At 42.4% G+C, this 26178-nt stretch overlaps 1 protein-coding gene across 2 annotated transcripts in view; it reads left to right on the top strand.

Moving 5' to 3' along the window:
* cdh7a (cadherin 7a) overlaps positions 1-26178 on the top strand; it is a 220183-nt gene that overhangs the window by 168215 nt on the left and 25790 nt on the right. For both annotated transcript variants that reach the window (XM_073046464.1, XM_073046472.1), the window contains 3 exons: positions 80-333; positions 6001-6137; positions 25902-26023. In XM_073046464.1, coding sequence (XP_072902565.1) covers positions 80-333; positions 6001-6137; positions 25902-26023 — 513 coding nt within the window. The remainder of the gene's footprint in view (positions 1-79; positions 334-6000; positions 6138-25901; positions 26024-26178) is intronic.

The following is a 26178-nucleotide window of genomic DNA, read 5'->3' as shown; positions in this document are numbered from 1 at the left end:
ATAGCTGCCATTCTCTTAATAAGCCCACACTATGCTGAGTTAATAAATAAACATATGTACAATTTCCAATCATTCACAGGAACTGGATTTTGAAAAAAAGTCAAGTTACAGCCTGAAGATTGAGGTCACCAATACACATGTCGACTCACAGTTTGAGGCACTGGGACCCTTCACCGACACGGCTACAGTGAAGCTCGTGGTTGAAGATGTGGACGAGCCTCCTGAGTTCAGCTCACTGCTATACAAGATGTCGGTGTCTGAAGCAGCGAGGGTGGGCACAGCCATTGGCACTGTCTCTGCTCATGACCCAGACAAGGCAAACAATCCCGTAAGGTATGTGCACACAGTTCCTGGTAGGGAGGGATCGGCTCCTTGCTTTCATTCCTCCCTGAAAAATTTGCAAAGGTGCAAAGGTAAACCCAAAGCTCTCCACAGACAGTGGAGTATTCCTACCAGTCCAGGCACAGCAAGATGTCAGAACACACCAATGATTGTCCATGGCTATATCACCTCCAGTTAATGCATAGAAAGATCCCAGAATAATCCAATGTGTTGCTCACTAGGCCATCCCCTCCGATGTATGCACAACAAGCTTTCGGGACATCCCTATGGTTGCCAAAGGAACAAGCCCCATCCAATTCACACCCAGGAAGTTCCCAGAATACTCCAGTGGATTTCTCACTAGGCCATCCCCTCTGATGTGTGCACAACAAGCTCTCAGGACAACGCTGTGATTGCCATGGGAACAATTCCCATCCAATTCACACACAAGAAGTTCCCAGAATACTCCAATTATTTTGCCTACTGGAGTATTCCATCAGTTAATGCACAACAAGCTACCAGAAAGCACCAGTGGTTGCCCACTGCTTTAGTGAGGTCGACTGAGGGACACATGCCCAGATGCTGAGGAAGAACACCCCTACACATCCTTAGAGGACATGGACTCCTTCACACTCATCGGCGTGGAGAAAGGGGACATCATATTAACAAACAGAAGCACCCTCAGCTGTTTAGAGATTTGAATGCTCTGGGAAACTGGCGCAGAAGAGGATTGAGGCCAGCATTGATCAGTCATGATCACATTGCAGAACTGAGATAGGAGGCCCAATGTTTGCTGATCTGAGGCCAGAGTTTGGAAGCTGGAGGCCCAGAGGTGGCCTGTCTCTGTCCGGGTGGGAGGCTCAGAAGGGGGTTCGTTTTGCTGTTGTTGCTTGTTGTATGTGTGCTGTTCTGCTGAACATTGTAGGCATGCTATGGTGCCCCCAGCGCATCCTCAAGTTGTGTTGGATGTTACCATAAATGACACATTTCACTGTACATGTGGTCATTAAATAAATAGCAGGGCAAGCTTGAAGGGACAAGTGGTCTCCTCCTGCGCCGCGTTTCTGTATTTTTGCTTTTAGCAATATCAGTGCTTGGTACACAGCATCTCAGAGAGAGGTCCATTGAGATCAAAGCTAAATGACATCTCCGCTGACAAAGCAGTTAATGCATGTCTACGGCAGCTCCCTGAGTCATCACCAGCCATTGCCCATGTGAACCATTATACTAACTGATCTACCAATGACTGCCTGAACACCTATATCAGGTTCATAGAAACATAGAAAACCTACAGGACAATACAGGCCCTTTGGCCCACAAAGCTGTGCTGGTTCAGCTTTCATTAATTGTACAAATCGGGTCTTGCTCACTATCTGATCCGTGGTGATTAGTGCTCAGTATCAAGGCTCCAGGGACCTGTGTTTGATTCTGTCATGGAGTGCAGAGAGCTCCTTAGAGTCATCCAGTTGTATATTCCATGGTTCACGGTCCTCTCCTAATAGATTCCTTCATCTTCACCCCTTTACCTCCTTCATCTATCCCATATATGTCAAACTCAAGGCCCGCGGTGGAATTATCTTTGGCCCGCGAGATAATATCTAATTACTATTAAAGCTGGCCCCAGTAATCGAAGCGCCTATGGCGTATGATATGGCTAATGCTGAGTTTATTCAGGTACCAGGTTTTCAGGGTTTTTAGTGTTTATTCGGTTTCCCTGGCTTATTTCCTGAATATCATTAATGAATAAATTTTTTTTCTATTAAAGCTGGCCCGCCGGTATATTGCATGCACCACTAATACTAAAAAGTTGCTTTGTGAAATGGCGTTTCTGTGTGACATCACGAGCCATCTCAATGCGCTCAACCTGCAGCTTCAGGGGCGGGGTCGTGTGATCACAGACATGTACGCTGCAGTGAGGGCTTTTAAAACCAAGCTGCGCCTGTGGGAGACGCAGATGCAGCAAGAAAACTTGAGCCATTTTCCGTGTTGCCAAACTATGAAAGAGCAGGTTTCTACCGCAGTGTTCCCACGTGCAAAGTTTGCTGAAAAACTTAGCATACTTGGTGCCGACTTCACATGGCGATTTGCCGACTTTGAAGCCCAAAAAAGCAGGTTTGAACTGCTCAGTAATCCATTTGCAGCTGACGTGGAAAGCGCACCAACCAACATACAAATGGAGCTGATTGAAATCCAATGTAGTGACACACTCAAGGCAAAGTATGACTCGGTGGGCGCTGCACAGTTTCTACGTTTCATTCCCGATACAATGCCCCAGCTGCGTACCCAAGCTGCTCAAATGCTCTCTATGTTTGGCAGCACATATCTGTGTGAACAACTGTTCTCTTTGATGAAGATAAACAAAACATCACACAGGAGTCGTCTTTCTGATGAACACCTTCACTCAATTCTGAGGATTTCCTCAGCTCAGAGCCTGACTCCAAACATTGATGAACTTGCATCCAAGATGAGATGCCAAGTATCTGGCTTAGACTAGTGTGAATCACAGAGTGTTGGCCTCTGGAAAAATGTTTTCATTAGAAATTACTCCGGAAAAGCTGCAGATAAAGCCATAAGAAATAAATGCAACTGATTTTTTTATTTATTTAATGTTCAATGTTGTTTTTGTAGGCAATAACCTAAGCTTTGTTAGTTCCAGGTTAATATGTGTAATAAATTCATTTCAATAAGTTTTGCAATAAACGCTGAACCAGTCCGGCCCTCGATTTGTACCGATTTTTTAATTTTGGCCCACTGTGTATTTGAGTTTGACACCCCTGATCTATCCCCTCCCAGCTTCTTACTTCCTCCTCTCACCCCTGTTCAAACATCCTCCTATTTCATACCCCTCCCCCACTCACCCACCTTCCTCCTCACTTGGTCTCACCTATCACCAGCCTGCTTGTTCTCCTCCCCCTCCTCACACCTCTTTATTCCAACCTCGTCCCCTTCTTTTCCAGTCCTGATGAAGCGTCTCAGCCCGAAAAGTCGACTGTTAATTCCCCTCCATAGATGCTGCCTTACGTGCTGAGTTCTTCCAGCATTTTGTGTGTGTGTTTTTTCTAGATTTTCAGTATTTGCATTCTCCTCAGTGCTGTCATTTATTTACATTATGTTTGTAGTCTTCTAAGTCTTGGCAATTTGGGTACTTGTCCAGATACTCATTAAATACTATGGCAATATCTATCTCCTCCTCCCCTTCAGACAATGCCTTGCAGATCCTATCCACTGTCTATATGAATAAAAACCACAAGACCCCCTCTAAACTTCCTCCTTCTCACCTTATTCCAACACCCTCTTGTGTTAGACACCTCAACCATGAGCTATAGGGTCATGTAGTATCAAAATGTAAGCTTTTCTATGCCAACCAAAATGCCCAACTAAGCCATTCCCACTTGCCATCTTTGGCCTGTATCCATCTAAACTCTTCCTTTCTTTAATATACCTGTCCAAGTATATTAAATGTTGTTTATGTATCTGCCTTAACCACTTCCTCTGGCAGTTTATTCCAAATGTAGACCACCTTCCAAGGATTAAAGATTCTTACTACTTTATCTATCTCTCTCTCAGTGTTGATTGGTGCTGGAATATGTGGCAACACTTGCAGAATGCCCCTAACACATCCTCAGATTTTGTTGGCTGTTAATGGAAACATTGCATTTTGTTGTATGTTTCAATGAGCACGTGATTAATAAATAAATGTAGATGTAAATTTAAATCTAAATCACTTCCTCCTTCTGCTTTCTCTTCTCCAGCAAAAACAAATCTGCCCATTCCATTTATCCAATGCAGTCAATTTTCTGGGGTATCTCTTGTGCACCCTTTCCAGTGCAGTTATGTCCTTCCTATAGCATGGTGACCAGAAGTGTCCTGTATATTCAACACCAATGTGTCTTCTCATGATTATGTAGACTTCTTTCAGGTGCTCTAATTTCCTCCCACATCCCAAAGATATGTGGCTTGGTAGCTTCATTGGCCACTGTAAATTGGCATTCGCGTAGGCAAGTGGTAGCTGATCTGAATGGCAATAATGCGAAGGGATGTTGAAGGTTGGCATATACTCGATGGGCTGAAAGGTCTCTTTCCATCCTCTATGATTCAATAATTCTACCACCAGAGTACCACTTCAAGAGAAAAATCAATGGGGAAACATAAAGAAAATTAACCACTATAGCCATAAGTTATAAAACTGATGGGGCAGAGAAAAAAAGAGAAATTGAGCCATGGCCAATACTAATCTAATTGTGTAACCAAGAGTTTTATTTTTATTAAATTTGGACATCATTATCTGGTTAGAAATTTACTGCCCATTCCTAATCAGGCCCCTGAACTGGATGGCTTACTGGGCCATTTCAGAGTGGAGCTAACTGCAAACCGCTACAAAAGTGAAAGGAAAAACTAATTTTATGTGGCAGACACCGAAACAAAATGTTAATAATAACAGTAACTGCACACCCAGCTTGTGTGTGATTGTGTGATTAATTACACAATGTCACAGATTCACCATGTAGAACAAATAGCTGTCTTACTTATTACCACAGCCAAGAGGATAGCCATACTTGGGGCTCAAGAGAAAATAGATACAATGTTCATAAAAAGGAAATAACCTATTATGGGGTAACAAGATCATTATTTTTCTGAAGGATGTTTGCATATGATACAAGTTTATAAAATTATCAGATGCTTTGGAAAGGACACAGAGATACAGAAGAAGTTTACAGGATGCTGCCTGGATTAGAGGGTACAAGAAAAAGGAGAGGTTGGTCAATCCTGAGTTGTTTTCCCTGGAGTATCGGGGGTTGAAGGAGATCTGACGGAGGTTCACAAAATTATGAAAGGTACTATACATATAGGGTAGCTGATCTGATCCTTTTCTCCAGGATCAAAATGTTGAAAACTAGAGGGCATAGCTTTAAAGTGAAAGGGGGAAAGTTAAAACGAGTTGTGCTGGGTAAGGTTTTTATGCAGAGAGTGGTGGCATGCACTACTAGGGGTATTAGTTTAAGGAGATGTGATAGTGACATTAAAGGGGCTTTTAAGTAAATACAGGAATCTAAGGGAATGGGGATTGGTTATGGGATTATGTGCAAGTAGAAGAGATGAGTCTAATTTGGCATCATGTTTATCACAACATCATGTACTGAAGGGCCTGTTCCTGTGCTCTAAGACCGTATGACATAGGAGCAGAATTAGCCCATTCAGCCCATCGAGTGCTGTTCTATGTTCTATGAGTTTATGCAACAATCAGTGGTTGTATAGTCCTGACCAGCAGCATTATCCATTTAACTTCAAATTCATTCCAATAATTACTCCTTTGCCCTCCACTCCAAAAATGATTTCAGCGGGATATTATAATATCACCACTCTTCAGATTATAATCCAAATATTCCCTTCTACTTCTCCCTTATAACCTGATCCAACAAGGCTTATTGCTCGGACTAAGGACCTAAGGAATAATTATATGTGGCCGATTCACTCTCCATAAAGGTCATTTGATGGCACCTCCAACAAAAGTTGGCAACCCAGTCTACACCAAAAACCCAATCTTAGATACCTCTCTATGGATGGAATTACTGCATGCTGTTTAGATATCCAACAAAGAAAGCCAAAGGGCTTTGAATAAACTGAAACACATATATGATCCAAGACTAATAATCCTTTCTTGATTTTTTTTTCATCTAGATATTCCATAGATCGCAACACAGACTTGGAAAGATACTTTAACATTGATGCTAACACAGGAGTTATTACCATTGCTAAATCACTGGACAGGGAGACCAATGAGGAACACAACATTACAGTGCTGGCGATGGAGAGTCGTAAGTGATTTCAAGAAATTCTTTAAGGAGAGAAAGTCTTGTGATCCCAGCTTTAATAATGATAGGATGTCTCAAAGAGCTTTGCAGCTAACCATATAGATTTTAAGGGGCAATTTAAAATTATATACTAAGTGTTTGAGGGAGAAAGCAAGACTGGGGTATTTAGGATTTAAGAATTAATTATACCAGTGGAATTCCATTTTCATTCTGGTGGCCCTCTTATCCCTTCTCTTACCCGCCTTCCCTCATGACCTTCCCATCACATCCCTCTGGTCTTCACCTCCTTCCCTTTATTCCATGGTCTATCATCTTCCTCTATCAGATTCCTTGTTCTTCAGCCCTTTTACCTCTTTCACCAATCCTCTCCCAGCCTCTCATTTACCCCTCTTCCACCTGCCCATCTTCCCCCTCAACTGGTCTCACTATCGCTTCCTCCCCCTACAACCCCACCTTCTTACCCTGGCTTCTGCTCCCTTCCTTTCCAGTCTCGAAGATAGGTCTTGGCCCAAAACATCGACAATTTCTCTCCACAGATGCTGCTGAGTACATCCAGCACTTTGTGTACGTTGCTTTTGATTTCTCAGATAGCAGGTTTGTCATTTGAGGAGAGATTATGTTTTAAATAGACGAGGCTTTTACACTCCTGAATTTAGAAGAGCAAGACATGATCTCATTGAAACATTTAACATTGTTATAGGGCATGACAGGGAAATGCAAAGTTGATATTCCCCTTTTCTAGGGTATACAGAATCAGGTGTCACTATCTCAAAATAAAGGGATGGGATGTTTAGGGCAGAGATGAGAAAAGTTGTTCTTTCACCGAGATGATGGTTAATCTTTGGAATTTTTCTTCCTGAAGTATGAGGCTCAGTTCCTGTGTACTGTATATTTAAGGCGGAGTTTGAAAGCATTTTAGATATTGAGTGAATCAAGGGCAGGAAGGTGGTACTGTGGTGCAGAACAGCGACCTGCTTCAAGTCCTTAGGGAGAACATGACTGCATATCCATGGAATGATGCCGTGGGATTTTTCCGGTCTCCCTGAGAAGGGAGAAGTGTGGAGTGATTTGCTGCTTCGTACTAGTGACAGCACAGTAAATGTGTACTCAAATCCATGGAAGTGGAGTCATTGAGGGAGTAATCCAGTCATACAGCACAGAAACTGGCTCCTCAGCTCATTCTGTGCGTGCCGACCAAGATGCCTGCAGAGCAAGAACCTTGTCTCTCGAAACCTCATGAATGCTTTTTATCTGATGCTATGTGCCTGCAATGTTACTGCAAGTGAATTTTTCATTGCACCTATGCGTGCACTTACTTGTGTTTATGACACTAAACTTAACATTGACTTTGACTTTGAACCTTTTTTATCCATGCAAGTTGTGGAGTTATAGAGCACAGACAGTTTCTTCAGCTCACTGGCTATGTCCTTTCACCAACAGCCCACTTTCACTAACCCTACACAATTGCATTTTAATTCTCCTCACATTCCCATCAACTTCTCCTCCCGACGTCCACCCTCCACCCCCAGATCCTACGACTCACCTACACATTAGATGCAACTTACAGTGGTTGTCCGATGGGATGGGGAAGGAAAATTGAGCACCCCACATGGTCAAAGGGAGAACATGCAGATGGCACCACAGGTTAGGGTTGAATCTGGGTCTCTGAGCATAGGGGCCAGCAGCTCTACTGGCTGGGTCAATGAGCCTCCCTACAGCCCACAGACTCTGACAATTTCCTGCTTTATGAATGGAAAGCACTTTGGTTAATGAACAATGAAGCCAAATTCAAGTCCTGATGCAGCATTTTTACCCAAAATGTTGACCACTTCCTCAACCCTCCAGATTCAATTCATATACTGTCATGTCAGTCCATGGCCTCCTCTACTACCACAATGATGCCAAACTCAGTTTGGAGGAGCAGCACCTCACATAGCCTCCAACCTGAAGGCATGAGTTTCAATCTTTCTGTCTTCCAGGATTTATCCCCCCCCTTCTCTCTTTATCAGTTCCCCATTCTGGTTACCCTCTCACCCCTACACTTCCCTCACCTCCCTCTGGTTCCCCTCCTCCTTCGCATTATTCTATGGTTCACTTTCCTCTCAAATTAGATTTCTTCTTCTTCTTCGGCCCTTTTCTCTTCCCTCCATAATCTCCATACTTCTTACTTTATCTTGCCTCAGCCAATGCTCCATCTTCCCTGTCACATGGTCTCACCTATCTCCTGCCAGCTTGTACTCCTCCCCTGCCCCCAACTTCTTTTCCTGGTTTCTTCACCATCACTTTCAGTCCTGATTAAGGTCTTGGCCTGAAACATCATCTGTTAAATCCCCTCTGTACCGTATAGCCTACAATATAATAAGGGACTACACGTCGTTGAATGCACTATTAGGCGCAAATTGATCATGCGTTATTAGGTGCATATTGATCTGTACGTGTGTGTTAACATTCGGATTCTGCCAGTAAAGAACCATGAAACTTAGTTCCCATATCCAGCGCTTTTATTAATAGCATTGTTGTATAGCCAGGCCACACACCCAACATCCTCCATTGATGCTGCCTGACCCACTGATTTCCAGCAGGAAATAGTTTATTCCTCCAGATTCCAGCATCTGCATTCTCTTGTGTTTAAAGTTTGTTGCAATAACTCACCGTCTTATTCCCAGTGTCAGAGTTGGACAATCACTTGTGTGAATGTGCCTGCTGCTGTCACTGTGACTGCATTGCCACTTTTCACTCCTCACAAAATCCGGCACCTATGACTGAACTTCCTACAGTTTTCCAACAGGAGATATTCTGGAGAAACAAGAGACCACAGATGCTGGAATCTGGAGCAACATATACGGTGCTGAATGAACAACAGAGCATAGATAAGATGAATGCGCTTAATCTTTTTCCCAGGTTTGGGGAATCAGAAACTACAGGGCATAGTTTTAAGGTGAGAGCGGAAAGACTGAATAAGAAATTGAGGGTCATTTTTTTTTACACTAAGTATTGTACCTCTGTAAAATGAGTGGCCAGAGGAAGTGGTCGAGGCAGCTACAGTAGTAAGCTTTAGAAGCCAGTTCGACAGGTACGTGATTTGGTAAAGTTTACATAGAAGATCAAACAGTACAACACAGAATGGACCCTTCAACCCATAATATTTTGGATGCCCTCTTCTAAAATCAATCTAACTCTTCCTTCCTATATAGCCCATAACCCTTCCTTTTTTTTTTCATCCATGTACCTATCTAAGAGTCTCTTAAATGTCCCTAATGCATCAGCTCTACCACTATTCCCAGAAGTACATTCCAGGCACATAAAACTCTGTGTAAAAAAAACTACTTCTGATATCTCCTCTGAACTCTCCTCCACTTAAATGAATGCCATTGCCTCCTGGGAAATAAAGTGCTCATTGGTCACTCAACCTATGTTTCTTAAAATCTTATACATCTGTGTCAAGTCACCTCTCATCCACCTTCACACCAAAGAGAAAGGCTCTAGCTCACTCAATCTTTCCCTATAAGACATGTTCTCTAATCCAGGCAGCATCCTGGTAAATGTCCTCTTCACCCTCTCTAATTCTTCCACTCCTTCCTATGATAAAGTGATCAGAACTGAACACAATACTCCAAGTGCTGCAAATGGTGGGACCTGATTGGAAGGTGGAGCATGGATCTAAATGAATGTGACGGGGTGACGGAGGGTGCAGCTGATGTGGGAAATATTCTGACTGAGCCCATGGCAGGTTGGACCAGTTACAGATGCAGTAATTCTATTCATTCTAATCAAGAGGAATATGCAAATTTCCCACAAACTTACAACTTTTTTGAATTAATTGATTTGGATTAAATCATTAACTTAGTTTTTGTAAGGTATTTTAATTATTTTCAAAAATGTATTTTTTAAATTTTTAACCATGTTTAAATTTTTAATAGTGGGATTAATTTTTAACAGCTTTATTTTATTTTTGATTATTTGTGAATATCACAGGTTTTTACCAATTATTTTCACTATTCTGTTTGTCATTGCCTCTGGGGCTTTGGCTTAACCTGCTGTCTAAGGATCTTTGGGGCTAGCTCTTGCTGTTGATAGTGGAATGACCGTCAGTCAGGAGTTAGGGCTTATAGGGGCAGCCTCATTTTGCGTGTTGTTCAATATGGCTTTAATGCAACTTGAAATATCAGGAATATATTATAAACTTGTCAATAAAGAAAATAATCTGATGATGCAATCTGACTCAGTTTCTGAGCTAAGAATTAACAGAAGTTCATATCTGATTACAATTTAGCCAAGCAGATTATCTCCATTTGATCTACGGTGAAGCCCTTTAAACATTTACACAGCAGCAAGAGTGAGATATGCATTATGGTGCATCAGGCACAAATATGCACAGGAATTCCTCGATGAAAAGGTTTGAGGAAGAAATGCTAGTTCCAGACCATATAACTGTTTCATAGAACATTGAACTATACAGTACAGTACAGGCCCTTCAGCCCATAAAACTGTGCCCACCTTTTAACCTACACCATGATCAACCTAACCTTCCCTTTCAACATAGCCCTCCACCTTTCTTTCATCTATTTCAGTTTATTGAAAGCACAACAAACCATCGTAATGAACTGTTGTATTCCTTCTGCTGACGATGTTCTGACAGTAATGTTGGGTAGGAAGTTCCAGGAGGTAGATTCATATAACCATATAACAATTACAGCATGGAAACAGGCCGTCTCGGCCCTTCTAGTCCATGCCGAACGATTACTCTCACCTAGTCCCACCAACCTGCACTCAGCCCATAACCCTCCACTGCTTTCCTGTCCATATACCTGTCCAATTTTTTTTTTAAATGACAAAATCGAACCTGCCTCTACCACTTCTACTGGAAGCTCATTCCACACAGCTACCACTCTCTGAGTAAAGAACTTCCCCCTCGTGTTACCCCTAAACTTTTGCCCCTTAACTCTCAACTCATGTCCTCTTGTTTGAATCTCCCCTACTCTCAATGGAAAAAGCCTATCCACATCAACTCTATCTATCCCCCTCATAATTTTAAATACCTCTATCAAGTCCCTCCTGAACCTTCTATGCTCCAAAGAATAAAGACCTAACTTGTTCAACCTTTCTCTGTAACTTAGGTGCTGAAACCCAGATAACATTCTAGTAAATCTCTTCTGTACACTCTCTAGTTTGTTGACATCTTTCCTATAATTCGGTGACCAGAACTGTACACAATACTCTAAATTTGGCCTCACTAATGCCTTGTACAATTTTAAAATTACATCCCAACTCCTATAATGCTCTGATTTATAAAGGCCAGCATACCAAAAGCTTTCTTCACCACCCTATCCACATGAGATTCTACCTTCAGGGAACTATGCACCATTATTCCTAGATCACTCTGTTCTACTGCATTCCTCAATGACCTACTATTTACCATGTATGTCCAATTTTGATTAGTCCTACCAAAATGTAGCACCTCACACTTATCAGCATTAAACTCCATCGGCCATCTTTTAGCCCACTCTTTTAACTGGCCTAAATCTCTCTGCAAACTTTGAAAACCTACTTCATTATCCACAACGCCACCTATCTTAGTATCATTTGCATACTTACTAATCCAATTTACCACCCCATCACCCAGATCATTAATGTATATGACAAACAACATTAGACCCAGTGCAGATCCCTGAGGCACACCACTAGTCACTGGCCTCCAACCTGACAAACAGTTATCCACCACTACTCACTGGCATCTCCCATCCAGCCACTGTTGAATCCATTTTACTACTTCAATATTAATACCTAATGATTGAACCTTCCTAACTAACCTTCCGTGTGGAACCTTGTCAAAGGCCTTACTGAAGTCCATATAGACAACATCCACTGCTTTACCCTCATCAACTTCCCTAGTAACCTCTTCAAAAAATTCAATAAGATTTGTCAAACATGACCTTCCACACACAAATCCATGTTGACTGTTCCTATTCAGACCCTATCTATCCAGATAATTATATATACCATCTCTAGGAATACTTTCCATTAATTTACCTACCACTAACGTCAAACTTACAGGCCGATAATTACTAGGTTTACTCTTAGAACCCTTTTTAAACAATGGAACCACATGAGCAATACGCCAATCCTCCGACACCATCCCTGTCTCTAATGACATTTGAAATATTTCTGTCAGAGCCCCTGCTATTTCTACACTAACTTCCCTCAAGGTCCTAAGGAATATCCTGTCAGAACCCGGAGATTTATCTACTTTTATATTCTTTAAAAGTGCCAGTACTTCCTCTTCTTTAATCATCATAGTTTCCATAACTACCCTACTTTTTTCTCTTACCTTACACAATTCAATATCCTTCTCCTTAGTGAATTCCGAAGAAAATAAATTGTTCAAAATCTCCCCCATCTCTTTTGGCTCCGCATATAGCTGTCCACTCTGATTCTCTAAGGGATCAATTTTATCCCTCACTATCCTTTTGCTATTAATATAACTGTAGAAACCCTTTGGATTTATTTTCACCTTACTTGCCAAAGCAACCTTATATCTTCTTTTAGCTTTTCTAATTTCTTTCTTAAGATTCTTTTTACATTCTTTATATTCCTCGAGCACCTCATTTACTCCATGCTGCCTAAATTTATTGTAGATCTCCCTCTTTTTCTGAACCAAGTTTCCAATATTCCTTGAAAACCATGACTCTCTCAAACTTTTAACCTTTCATTTTAACCTAATAGGAAGATAAAGATTCTGTACCCTCAAAATTTTACCTTTAAATGACCTCCATTTCTCTATTACATCCTTCCCATAAAACAAATTGTCCCAATCCACTCCTTCTAAATCCTTTCGCGTCTCCTCAACGTTAGCCTTTCTCCAATCAAAAATCTCAACCCTGGGTCCAGTCCTTTTCCTTCTCCATAATTATATTGAAACTAATGGCATTGTGATCACTGTACCCGAAGTGCTCCCCAACACATACCTCCATCACCTGACCTATTTCATTTCCTAACAGGAGATGCAACACTGTCCCTTCTCTAGTTGGTACCTCTATGTATTGCTGCAAAAAACTATCCTACACACATTTTACAAACTCCAAACCATCCACCCTTTTTTACAGAATGGGCTTCCCAGTCTACGTGTGGAAAATTAAAATCTCCCACAATCACAACCTTGTGCTTGCTACAAATATCTGCTAACTCCCTACAAATTTACTCCTCCAATTCTCGCTCCCCATTAGGTGGTCCATAATACACCCCTATAAGTGTTACTACACCTTTCCTATTCCTCAATTCCACCCAAATAGTCTCCCTAGACGAGCACTCTAATCTATCCTGCCAAAGCACCGCTGTAATATTTTCTCTGACAAGCAATACAACACCTCCCCCTCTTGCCCCTCCGAATCTATCACACCTGAAGCAACGAAAACCAGGAATATTTAGCTGCTTATCACACCCCTCCTGCAACCATGTTTCACTAATAGCTACAACATCATATTTCCAGGTATCAATCCATGCTCTAAGCTCATCCACCTTTCTTACAATGCTCCTAGCATTAAAATAGATGCATTTAAGAAACTCTCCACCTCTTATTCTCTGTTTATCCCTAACGGTGCAAACAACTTTATTATCTTTTTCTTCCTTCTCCCCTACATCTTCGGTCTGAGCGCTCCCCTTCTCTGTCACCTGCCTATCCTTCCTCACACACTGTCTACTAGCTTTCTCTATTGGTGAACTAACCTCCTCTCTCCTAGTCTCTTCAATTTGATTCCCACCCCCCAACCACTCTAGTTTAAAGTCTCCCCAGTAGCCTTCGCAAATCTCCCCGCCAGGATATTGGTCCCCCTAGGATTCAAGTACAACCCGTCCTTCTTGTACAAGTCACACCTGCCCCAAAAGAGGTCCCAATGATCCAGAAACTTGAATCCCTGCCCCCTGCTCCAATCCCTCAGCCACATATTTATCCTCCTTCTCATTCGATTCCTACTCTCACTGTTGCGTGGCACAGGCAGTGATCCCGAGATTACTACCTTTGCAGTCCTTCTTCTCAACTCCATTCCTAACTCCCTATATTCTCCTTTCAGGACCTCTTCCCTTTTCTATGTCATTGGTACCTATATGTACCATGACCTCTGGCTCCTCACCCTCCCACTTCAGGATATCTTGGACGCTATCAGAAACATCCCGGACCCTGGCACCAGGGAGGCAAACTACCATCCGGGTCCCCTGACTGCGTCCACAGAATTGCCTATCTGACCCCCTAACTATCGAGTCCCCTATTACTACTGCCTTCCTCTTCCTTTCCCTATCCTTCTGAGCTCCAGGGCCGGACTCTGTGCTGGAGGCATGGCCACTGTTGCTTTCCCCCAGGTAGGCTGTCCCCCCCAACAGTCCCCAAACAGGAGTACTTTTTGTCAAGGGGTACAGCCACTGGGGTACTCTCTAGTACCTGACTCTTCCCATTCCCTCTCCTAACTGTAACCAACTTGTCTGCCTCCCGTGGCCCCGGTGTGACCACCTGCCTGTAACTCCTCTCTATCAACTCCTCACTCTCCCCGACCAGACGAAGGTCATCGAGCTGCAGCTCCAGTTCCCTAACATGGTCCCTTAGGAGCTGCAGCTCGGTGCACCTGGCGCAGATGTGGACGTCTGGGAGGCTAGGAGACTCCAAGACCTCCCACATCTGACACCGAGAACAACAAGCTGCCCTCACACTCATAATTCCCCCTTTTCTCAAATAACAGGAAAAATTGAAACCTAAACCTACCTTGCCTCGCCCGTCTCCGCCTAAGCCCGTTGAGCCCAAGCCCTTAAGCTTTCACTTGGCTCCCAGCTCACTCTGCTGCCTGCAAAGCGACGCTGTGATTCAGTGATGATGAAGGAATAACCAAGTCAGGATGGTGTACCGCTTGGAAAGGAACCTGCTTGTCGTGTGTCTGCTGCCCTTGTTCTTCTTGGTAGTAGATGCCGTGGGCTTGGGAGGTGCTGAGTAACTGCAGTGCATTTTGTAGATGGTTCACACTGTGTGAAGGGATTGAGTGTTTAGGTTGGTGTATGAGGTGTTCATTAAGTGGGTTGCTTTGCCCTGGATAGTGTCAAGTTTCTTGAGAATTGTTGAAGCTGCTTTCACCTAGGGTGATGGAGAGTATTCCACCACACTCCTGACCTTTTGCCTTATAGATTGTGGAATGTCGGATGGTAGGAGGTGAGAAAGACTGCTTCCTACCTGCTCTTTTAGCAGTGCAATGAATGGGGCTCATTCAGTGGCGTTTCTTGTTAATGGTATTGGTATTAGTATTGGTTTATTATTGCCACAGGTACAATGATACAGGTAAAAGCTTGCATACTATGCATTGAGATCATATTATTACATGGTGCATTGGGGCAGAACCAGGTGAAACAATAGCAGAATGCAGAATAAAGTGTAACATCTACTGAGAAAGTGCAGTGCAGGTAAACAGTAAAGTAGGTAGGCTTCCGTTACTCTCGATAGACCATGGATTTGCACCTTGGAAAGTTTCCAAGGCGCAAGCCTGGGCAAGGTTTTTGTTTGGCAGTGGCCAAACTGCAAGTCTCCCCTCTCCACGACACCAATGTTGTCCAAGGGAAGGGCATTAGGACCCATACAGCTTGGCACCGGTGACATCACAGAGCAACATGTGGTTAAGTGCCTTGCTCAAGGACACACACGCAGCCTCAGCCAAGGCTCGAACTAGCGACCTCCAGACAACTAGATGAACACCTGAACCACTTGGCCACACGCCAACCCAAACAGTAAAGTACCAGATCATCACAAGGTAGATCTTGTCGTACTATAGTATATCTTATTGCACTAGTGAACCATGACTCAGCAGTGGTAGTGACATGGAAAGGCAATGATCAGTGGTTTGTCTCTTTCTTTTTATAGAGATGTTTAGTGCTTGGCGCTTCTGTGGTGTGAGTGCAAGTGGCCGCTTATTGGTCCATGTCGGATTGCCATCTATGTCCTGCTGTATACAGCCATCCATTACTTTATTTGCTGGAGAATTTATTATATCAGCACATGCTCTTGCAAGTGAGAGACAGTTTCTTGGTTCATGCATAACACTGAACCTATTTGACTCATTGTATATACCACTGGTGACAAAAATAACAACAATTTCATAATTAAAGATTAATGATCCCTAAGATATCACTTTGAATATTGACGCAGCCACACATTATTTTATCATGGAAAAGCTAGGAGCCATTAACAAGAAGCAAATTCAAGTCGAGAATGTACCATGGTGAGAGGTGAGAAGATTAGGATAACTACAGTGTTGCTTTCTCTGTAATGGGAGTGTGAACAGAGACACAGGAAATTCTGCAGATGCTGTAAATCTTGAGCAACACACACAAAATGCTGAAGGAATTTTGTTTTAAGATGCTTGGAAGTAAGTACAGAGGAGATGTCAGGGGTTAAGTTTTTTATGTAGAGTAGTGAATGCATGGAATGGGCTGGCGGCGACTGTGGTGAAGGCAGATACAATAGGGTCTTTTAAGAGGCTCCTGAATAGGTACATGGAGCTTAGGAAAATAGAGGACTATGGGTAACCCTAGATAAATTTCTAAAGTAAGTACATGTCCAGCACAGAATTGTGGACTGAAGGGCCTGTATTGCGCTGTAGGTTTTCTATGTTTCTATGAATTCAGCAGGTCAGTCAGGCCGAGACCCATCATGAGGATCAGAGTCCTGACTAAATCTGATTGCCCTGAACCTTGACAAATTAGCTCAGCTGAAATTATCGACTATTCATTTTCCTCAATGAATGCTGCCTGACCTGCTGGGTTCCTGTAGCATGTTGTGTGTATTGCTGAATGTGTGAACAGACTAGCTCTGCTGGGTAGAAGCTAGTCAAAGAGTCGAGTGTAGATTGGAAATACAAATGCAGTGACAATATTTAATGGCTGTTTCAGTTAGCTTCTGATACAATATGAAAAGATGTTTAAGGATTCTTACAACAGCATCAAGGTATTGAAGCTTATAACCACTTAAGGTTGCCCTGTGTAAACCTCAGGCAGCGCCAACAATGGTATGATGCATTGGTGAAAGCAGCACTGGGTGATCGGGTAATTCCTGCAGAAGTGGCATCTAAATTAATAAGATTGCTTGGTTGACCTGATAGAGTCAAAGAGCATGGAGTCAGGTACTTCAGCTTAACTGGTGCATACTGACCGCTTTATAAACATACAATCAATCTATGTATATAAGTTATCTTATGCATTTCTAAGTATTTATTGTGTTTTTATATTATTATTGAATTCTTTATCTTATTGTGTTATTTTTTGGGCTGCATCAGAGCCAGAGTAACAATTATTTCATTCCTTAAATTGTGTACCAGAAATGACATCAAACAATCTTGAATCTTGAATCCTGTACTTGCCTCATCCACTTCCTGTGGCAGCTTGTTCCATACACTGAACACTCCCTGTAGTGGCTCGAGGTTTTCTATTAGATCTCTCCCCTCTCACCCTGAACCTATGTTCTGTAGTTTACCCCTCAGTCTCCAACACTCCGATGAATAAAGTGCCAAACAGCTCAAGCTCTCTCAGTAACACAGTCCCTTGAGTCCTGGTGACATTCTCTTAAATTTCCTCTGCACTCTTTTCAGTCTTACGCCCATTTTCCCTATGGCAATATTACATAAAGTTACATATTTCAACTGTGATGTGACCAATGTCTTGTATAACTGCAATGTATTATTCTAACTTTGATACTCCATGCCGTACTGATGAAGATCAGTATACTAAAAGCCTTCTTTGCCACCCTTTCTGCCACCTTTAGGGAACCATATACTTACATTTAGAAGTCCCTCTATGTTATAAAATTCTCTTAAACAGAGCAGTAGATGATGAACTTTGCACCCTGCTCTGATCTCAAGGTTTATTTGTAGTAGTAATGTTCAGTTGACTTCTGTCACTCACTTGAACTCAGCACGTTGTCAAAGGACAGTCAGAGTCAGGTTTATCGTAACTAACATACTGTATTTCATGAAATTTATTATTATCTGACGGCAGCACCGTGCTCAACAAAATTAGTAAATAAATAATGTGAAAGGGGAATAATGAGGTAATATGCATGGATTCATGTTAGAAATCTGATGGTAGAGAGGAAGAAGCTGTTCCTAGTCTCTGCCTCCTCTCGGGTAGTAATGAGAAAAGAGCAATGAATGCCATCTTCCTGAGGTACCACCTTTTGAAGAGATCCTCAGAGGTGGGGTGGGTCACACCCATGATGGACCTGGCGGTGTCAACAATCTCTGCAGCCTCTTTCAAACCTTTACATTGAAGCCTTCATACCAGGTGGTGATGCAACCAATCACAATGCTGTCCACAGAATATCTGTAGAAATTTGCTGGAGTCTTTGGTGACATACCAAATCTCCTAGCTCTCAATGACGTATAACTGCTGCTGTGCCTTCTTCATGATTTCATCTGTGTGCTGGGCCCAGGATAGATCCTCTGAGATGTTGTTGCCCAGGAACCTGAAGCTGCTCACTATTTCCACTGAAGATCCCTCAGTGAGGTGTGGTGTGTGCTGTCCTGACTTCCCCCTCCTGAAGATCACAAGCTGTTCCCTGGTCTTGCTGATTTCAGTGCAAGGATGTTGTTGCACATTACTCAGCCAGCCAGTCCACCTTGCTCCCGTACGCCTCTTCATTGCCATCTTCAATCAACATTACTTGGTAATTAACATCACCATAAGGTTAAACTTTAGGACAGGTAACTACAAGTTAAACTATTCCTGGAGCAATATGGTGAGGGATCCACCAGTGGGTGTGCAGAGTGGATAATTATGTATACTGACCATGGAGAAAGAAGATGTGTGAAGACTGTAATACTTCACTGATGAAGTATTTGGAAGAGGTCATTAACACAATTGAAGTGAAGTAAAGCAGATATGCTTTGTGCAAAAAAAACAATATCAGGGAGATGTATGAGGCATTTTTTTAACTGAAAGTGGTAAGTTCTGTAGTTGTAGCAAGGGATGCAACAGCAAATTTTAAGAGACTTTTAGAGAGGAGCGTAAACATGCAGGGAATTTAGGGATATGAATCGTGCAGGTAGAAGAATTAATTTACACATACAGAACTTTGGGGGAACTCAGCAGTTTAGGCAGCATCTATGGAAGGAAGTAAACAGTAGGCATTTTGGGGCGAGACCCTCTATAGATGCTGCCTGACCTCTGAGTTCCTCCAGCATCTTGTGCATTTTGATCGAGATTTCCAGTGTCTGCAGAATCTCTTGTGTCAGGGATTAAATTAATTTGGCATCGTGTTCAGCACAGACATTGTGGGCAGAATGGCTTATTCCTGTGCTCTATTTTTCTATGTTTTATGCTTTGATGGATGTCAAAATTAATCAGTAGTGGACCAGTCTAAGATTGGAATACTATCTGGACTAAAGCAGAGAGAAGCTACAAGAACATGTAGGGCATAAAGAATAGGAATTGGCCATTCAGCCCCTCAAGTCTGCTCTGCCATTCATAAGACCATGATTAATCTTTGATCTCAGCACCACGGATCCTACAATATATCCCTTGAGTCCCCGTTGCAGAAAGGGGAACAGGGATTTGGTACATCCAGTGTGGAACTGGAATTGCTTTATTATTTATCACAGGCATTAGGATACAGTGAAAAGCTTGTCTTGCATGCTGTTCATACACATCATATCATTATACAGTTCATTAAGGTAGCACGAGATAATGGAATAACAGAATGCAGAATGAAGTTAACAACTACAGAGAAAGTACAGTGCAGGTAAACATTAAAGTGCAACGTGATAATGAGGTAGATTATGAGGTTAAGAGTTCATTTTATTGCACTAAGGAATCATAAAATAGCCTTAAAACAGTGAGGAAGAGACTGCCTTTGAGCCTGGTGGTATATACTTCCAGGCTTTTGTATCTTCTGCCTGATGGAAAGGGATGAAGAGAGAATATCTTGGGTGGGTGAGGTCTTTGATTATGCTGAAATCAAAATGTCTAGACAGTCCATGTAAGGGAGATTGGTTCCCATGATGTGCTGAGCTGTGTCCACAACTCTTGCAGACACGTGCAGAGCAGTTGCAATAACCAGCCATAATGGATCAGTTAAGATGGTGAATGAATAAAAATTGCTGAGAATTGATGAGAGCATGAGAAATCTCTTTAGCCTCCTGAGGAATTAGAGGCATTGGGATTTTTTTTGGTAGTGGAATCAATGTGGTTAGACCAGTTCAGTCCATTGGGAAGAGTCACAACCGAGATACACCAAATGCATTGGAAACACTAAAAGTCATAAAGAGCTGAGGTTACACCCAAACTCCTTACTGTACCCCAGGTGTAAAGTGTCCCCTCAACCAGCAAAGTGGAAGGGATCACTGATCATAATCAATTATTGACAGAAGCACAGTAATGGGTTCCTGGAGTAACTGAGTTAAACCAACTTTCAGCTAAAAATATGCTCAAGTAATTGCTCTTGTTGGAAGAGCAGTCTGGCCTGTAATTTCATTTGAGTGTGGCCCCAGGGTGTATCTACCAAGGATAGCACAACGAACTGAATTTGAAGTCATTTAAGTGGAATTTAAAGTAATTTCAACTAATTAGAGCAACGTTAGAAGAATGATGAATGAGCTTCAGCTGGCAGTGGTCGATGTGGCTGCAGATATTGAAGGCGGGTTAATGTGCTTATGATTGCTGTATACCTATGACTCTAGGTGAAACTAGATGGGTGACCCACCTTGTGGGCAGGGCTTATTTTGAGAAGGCTGGCATTAATGTCAGTGCAAAAGTGCTCCAGTTACTGGCCCAGGCTACTATGAGAACACCGCCCTAACCTAAAACTTGTAACACTAAGATCGATAAGGCAGAGGGTGCATGAACCCTCTGAGAGTGCATGTACTTTCACCACCAGCTGAATGTCCTCCACAGAATCATGCATGGAAAGATAGCAGCAGTGTTTCATTGAGAATTGGAAATGGTTTAGCATTGCAATATGCTCTGAAATACAGTGAAAGTCTTGTCCCACATACTGTTTATACAGATCAGATCATTACACAGTGCATTTAGGTAGTACAAGGAACTAGAATAACAGAATTCAGCTAGTTGAAGTGTGGGGCAGGTAGACAATAAGGTGCTAGATGATAACTAGGTAGATTGCAAGGTCAAAATCCCATCTTATTCTCCCATCTCTGCTCCCCAACATGGCTGTTGCAGTATCTTCATCAGAAGGACTGAAGCAGCTCAGAAGGCAGCTCACCATTTTCTCGAGGGCAATTACGAAGAGGCAATAAATGCAGCCCTTAACAGCAATGTCCAGAGGCTCAAATACACAACAAATAAGTAAGGATTTCAGGAACCCTTGTTTAAAAGTGTTACAGGCTAGACTTACACTTCTTGTGCTAGGTCTATTGTTGTCACATGTACAGTGAAAAATTTTGTTTTACAGATCATCCATGCAGATCATTTTGCAATTTATGTACTTCGACATAGTACAAGGGAAAAGCAATAACAGAATATGGGATATGGTGTTACAGAGAAAGTGCCATGCAAGTTAGAAGAAAAAAAGATAACAGTGAGACCTAGATGACTAGTAACCACCCATTTATTCTAATCCTGCATTAATCCTATTTTTGATTCTCCTTACATTCTCTTCAACTCCCTCAGATTCTACAACTTAGCTACACTCCAGGGGGCAATTTACAGTGGCCAATTGAACTGGCAATCTGCATGTTCTTGGGATGTGGGAGAGAAAGCCAGTACAGAGAGAAAATCTTCATGGTTAGAATCAGAATCAGGTTTATTATCACTGACATGTGATGTGAAATTTGTTAACTTAGCAGCAGCAGTTCAATGCGATACATAATATAGCAGAGAGAAAAAAAATAAAAATAATAATAAATAAACAAGTGAATCAATTATGTATATTGAATAGATTTTTAAAAACGTGCAAAAACAGAAATACCGTATATTAAAAATAAGTGAGGTAGTGTCCAAAGATTCAATGTCCATTTAGGAATCAGATGACAGAGGGGAAGAAGCTGTTCCTGAATCGCTGAGTGTGTGCCTTCAGGCTTCAGTACCTCCTAGCTGATGGTAACAGAAAAGGGCATGCCCTGGGTGCTGGAGGTCCTTAATAATGGATGCTGCCTTTCTGAGACACCACTCCCTGAAGATGTCCTGGACACTTTATAGGCTAGTGCCCAAGATGGATCTGACTAGAATTACAACTCTCTGCAGCTTCTTTCAGTCCCGTGCAGTAGCCCCTCCATACCAGACAATGATGCATCCTGTCAGAATGCTCTCCACGGTACAACTATAGAAGTTTTTGAGTGTATTTGTTGACATGCCAAATCTCTTCAAACTCCTAATAAAGCATAGCCGCTGTTTGCCTTCTTTATAACTACATCAATATGTTGGGATCAGGTTAGATCCTCAGAGATCTTGACACCCAGGAACTTGAAACTGCTCACTCTCTCCACTTTTGATCCCTCTATGACGGATGTGTTCCTTCATCTTACCCTTCCTGAAGTCCATAATCAGTTCTTTCATCTTACTAACGTTGAGTGTCAGGTTGTTGCTGCGACACCGCTCTACTAGTTGGCATATCTCACTCCTGTACGCCTTCTTGTCACCACCTGGGATTCTACCAACAATGGTTGTATTGTCAGCAAAGTTGTAGATGGTATTTGAGCTATGCCTAGCCACACAGTCATAGGTATATAGAGAGTAGATCAGTGGGCTAAGTAAACACCCATGAGGTGCGCTAGTGTTGATTGTCAGTGAGGAAGAGATGTTATCACCGATCTGCACAGATTGTGGTCTTCCGGTTAGGAAGTCGAGGATCCATTTGCAGAGGGAGGTACAGAGGCCCAGGTTCTGCAACTTCTCAATCAGGGTTGTGGGAATGATGGTATTAAATGCTGAGCAATAGTCGATAAACAGCATCCTGATATAAATGTTTGTGTTGTCCTGGTGGTCTAAAGCTGTGTGGAGAGCCATTGAGATTGTGTCTGCCATTGACCTATTGTGGCGATAGGCATATTGCAATGGGTCTAGGTCCTTGCTGAGGCAGGAGTTCAGTCTAGTCATGATCAACCCCTCAAAGCATTTCATCACTGTCGATGTGAGTGCTACCGAGTGATAGTCATGCAGACTCCGCCAGAGATGCTGTGCATCCGATGTCACCTCCAACCTCGCTCAAAATTGTCTTCCAACTCATGAAATAGCCATCCGCAAATCATATCTGGTTTTCTGGTACAGGCCTTGGTTGCCAGATTTGAATGCCACAGATCCAGCCTTCAGCAGACGATGTACCTCCAGGTTCATCCATGGCTTTTGGTGTGGGAATGTACAGTAAGTCTTTGTAGGCACACACTCATCCACACAGGTTTTAGTGAAGTCAGTAACAACTGCAGCATACTCATCCAGCTTCGAAGATGAATCCCTGGATACAGTTCAGTCCACAATTCAAAGCAGTCCTGTAGGCGCTCCTGTGCATCCCTTGTCCATGCCTTCTTGGTCCTCACTGCTGGTGCTGCAGTCTTCAGTCTCTGCCTATACTCAGGGAGTAGAAGTACAGCCAGGTGATCAGACTCCCTGAAGTGAGGGTGTGGAATAGCACGGTAGGCATTCTTGATGGTGATGTAGCAAGTGTCCAGTGTGTTGTTTCCTCAGGTATTGCCAGTGATCTTTTGATGGTAATTGCTTAGTGATTTTTTCAGACTGGCCTGGTTAAAATTTCCCAAACGATGATGAAGGTGTTAGGGTGTGCTGTTTCAGGCATGTTGATCCCATTGCTCAGATCATCTAAAGCCTGCTTGACATTGACCTGAGGTGGAATGCAAACTGCTACCAAAATGACCCCAGAGAACTCCCATGGTAGGTAAAAAGTTTGACACTTTACTGCTAGATATTGCAGGTCTGGTGAGCAGAACTGGGACAGCACTGATATATTTGTGCAGCAAGAAGAGTCGATCATGAGGCATACTCCTCCACCTCTGCTTTTGAGAGACTCTATAGATCTATCCTGATGGTGTATAGTAAACCCATCGATCTGAATCACTGCATCCAATATGGAAGGGGTTAACCAGGATTCCATTAAACAAAGGACACACACGGTCCTACTGTCCCTCTGATTCAGCACCCTGGCTCTGAGATCATCGATTTTATTCACCAGAGACTGTATGTCCGCCAGCAAGATAATCAGTATAGGGAGTTTAAAACCCTGTTTCCTTAAACACACTTGTAACCCCGCACTACACTCGCACTTCCTCAGAGGTGGCCTCCGTGGGCACTTCCTACTGCAATCAGTGTTGCAGCGATTGTTCTTTTAAACACTAGAAGTCATCTTTGTTAACTGCACTGACCTTGGAAGCAGTTGTGCTTTTTAGTTGTATCAGACTGAAATGGGAATATTTAATCGTATCGATTGAGAGTACTGCTGCTACTCGTGTCATGCCTAGGCGCCCCGGAGAATGTGTAGACTGCACATTGAGAGCACTGGAGTTTAGGATTGAACTAGTGAGAATGCTGAATAAAGTTTAGTAAGCTTTTCACTATCTGGGTGCAAGAGATCTACAAACTCTTTGTCATTGCCCAGTGAAATGCCTGGAGAACAGCCTTGAATCAATTCAAGAATTAACAGAAAATCTGTGATATCATATGTTGTGTTGAATTATTCTTATGCTGACATGCTTTAAAATCAGAGTTGTCCACAGCTCTGTGCATATGTTCTTACTTTTTTGATGATTTTCTCTAATTTATTGTAGTATTTTAGACTTCTGCTTCTTTTTGAACATTTGGCCTTCACAGCTGTAACAGAGATGAAAGCTTATTGAACACTTGGTGTTCTCAGCTGTAAATGATATTAATGCTTTCATCTGTGAGGCAGGTAGTCCTGAGTTCAATTCTTATTCCAGGCACTTGCTCAGATAGAATCAGGATAACATGCAGAACTGAGAGAGTCAAGCACTGTCAGAAGTCTTTTGGATCAGTTGTTAAGCCTATGCTCTATTTTTTCTGTCAGTTCTATGCAAAGGGTCGCACAGCATTTGTTTGAGGAAGTTCTCCTCAATATCCCTGCCAGCATTTATCCCTCACAAATTAACCTGGTATTATCAAATTGCTTTTGTGGGAGTTTGTTGGGTGTAATCTGCCTGGCATATTTCTTATAACACAACAGACTGGCCTGTACATGAAGACATCCTCCAAGCTGATATAAAAATTGTTTTAAATTAGAAACGATATAATGTTATTGGTTTATGATTGTCACATGTACCAAGACACAGTAAAAAAAAACTTTGTTTTACACACAATCCATACAGATCATTTCAAAACATCAGTGCATCGAGATAGTACAAGGGAAAAGCAATACCAGGATGCAGGATATCTTGTGGCAGTTATAGAGAAAGTGTTGCGTCAGTAGACCATAAGGTAGAAGAGGCACAACAAAGTAAGTTGTAAGATCAAGAATTTATCTTCATCATGCCAGAGTCCTATAACATCAGGTTAGAAGCTGTCTTTGAGCCCAGTGTAATGAGTTTTCAAGATTCTGTATCTTCCCTGATGGGAGATACATGTCTGAGGTGGGTGTGGTTTCTGATGAGTTTGGCTGCTCTTATGAGGCAATAGGAAGTGTAGACTGAGTCCATGGAGGGGTAGTTGGTTTTCTTAATAGACTGGGCTGCATTCACAATTTTCTGCACTTCCCTGTGGTCTTGGGCAGAGTGGTTGCCATACCGAGCAGTGTCACTCTGAGACATTAATCTTTCCTTGTCCTTCGAACAGAGAATCCTGCACAAGTTGGAAGGGGATCGGTTCACATTAGCTTGGTGGATGTCAATGACAACGTCCCTGAGTTTCCAATGGAATACGAAACATTTGTTTGTGAAAATACCAACCATGGCAAGGTAAGGAAATTATCTCTCAATCACATAATAGTCTTTGGCAAAATAAACTGGTTTGGCTTTGCCCATCTCTGATCTCTCCTTCTTATAATCATCTGATGTAGAGGACCAGCCTTGCTGGCCTTCTCAATTTTGGATTCTAGCAGTGCGGCTGAGTG

The sequence above is a fragment of the Hemitrygon akajei genome, chromosome 1 (assembly GCF_048418815.1).
Source record: "Hemitrygon akajei chromosome 1, sHemAka1.3, whole genome shotgun sequence".
Lineage (NCBI taxonomy): Eukaryota > Metazoa > Chordata > Chondrichthyes > Myliobatiformes > Dasyatidae > Hemitrygon > Hemitrygon akajei.
Note: the sequence above shows the minus strand (reverse complement) of the source record. Positions and strands in the feature narration are given on the sequence as shown.